This window comes from Otolemur garnettii, unplaced genomic scaffold (genome assembly GCF_000181295.1).
Source record: "Otolemur garnettii isolate 467f Iridium unplaced genomic scaffold, OtoGar3 scaffold00153, whole genome shotgun sequence".
NCBI lineage: Eukaryota > Metazoa > Chordata > Mammalia > Primates > Galagidae > Otolemur > Otolemur garnettii.
In genome coordinates, this window is record NW_003852548.1 from 1,632,239 (window position 1) to 1,633,281 (window position 1,043).

The 1,043-nt window shown below is 45.3% G+C and overlaps 1 protein-coding gene across 2 annotated transcripts in view; it reads right to left on the reverse strand.

The window, feature by feature from the left end:
* ELK1 (ELK1, ETS transcription factor) overlaps positions 1-1,043 on the reverse strand; it is a 16,590-nt gene that overhangs the window by 12,660 nt on the left and 2,887 nt on the right. The window contains exon 2 of one of the 2 annotated variants that reach the window (XM_023519055.1): positions 399-478. The exons of the other annotated variant lie outside the window; for it this stretch is intronic. Within the exon in view, the coding sequence (XP_023374823.1) occupies positions 399-466 (68 nt within the window). The 5' untranslated portion in view covers positions 467-478. The remainder of the gene's footprint in view (positions 1-398; positions 479-1,043) is intronic. 2 annotated transcript variants of the gene reach the window in all.

The window sequence follows — 1,043 nt, forward strand, 5'->3', positions numbered from 1 at the left end:
GACAAGTGCCCGCCACAACGCCCAGCTATTTTTTGGTTGCAGTTGTTATTGTTGTTTAGCTGGCCCAGGCTGGGTTCAAAACTGCCAGCCTGGGTCTATGTGGCTGGTGCCATAACCACTGTGCTACAGGCGCCAAGCCTGGCTACCCAGTTTTAATAAATGTCTGCTCCACAAGAATATTTTTGTCTGTTTTGTTCCCTCCCATAACCCCAGCACCTAGAACAGTGTCTGGTACTCACTAGGTGCTCAGTAAAGGTTTGTGGAAGGAATAATCCCAACTAACTTGCCTTAACTAGCTCTCATAGCCTTTCATCTTCCCCATTGATCCCCCATGCTGATGTCTGAAATGATATATTTTCCCCAATCATTCATGCAATCAATTCTTATAGAGCACCTACTGTGTAACTGGTACGTTTTCAGGAGCTGGAGACAGCAGTGAATAAGCAGACAAAAACTGAGTACTCATGGGATTCCCATTCTAACGGAGAGAGGCAGACATAAACAAGTAAAGTCTACAGTGGGTCAGCAATAAACGGCAGAGGGACAAACAATACAGGGAAGGGCCCTGAGCTCTGCTAGGTGTGCAGGTTCAGGAGGTTAGGAAGAGGGTGACTTTTGTCTTTACAAATAGGATTCTTAGAAACATTTTTTATACGCATGCTTTTATATAGTGCATTCCAAGCACCATGGTGTGACAAACACATTCTTTACTGAAATAGCACTACCCAGGTGCAATGAAATTAAAGCACTTTTATAAATATCTTTTACACCTGTGCCTTTAGGCGAGTGTATTACAAATACCATTTTTAAAGGGGGGTCTTGCTATGGTGTCCAGGCTGGCCTCAACTCTTAGGCTCAAGCAATCCTCCTGCTCAAGCCTCCCAAGTAGCTTGGACTACAGACACATGCCACCAAGCCCAGCTAGCTACTAGTTGTGTAAACACATTCTTTCTTTTTTTTTGAGACAGAGCCTCAAGCTGTCCCCCTGGGTAGAGTGTTGTGGCATCACAGCTCACAGCAACCTCCAACTCCTGGGCTCAAGC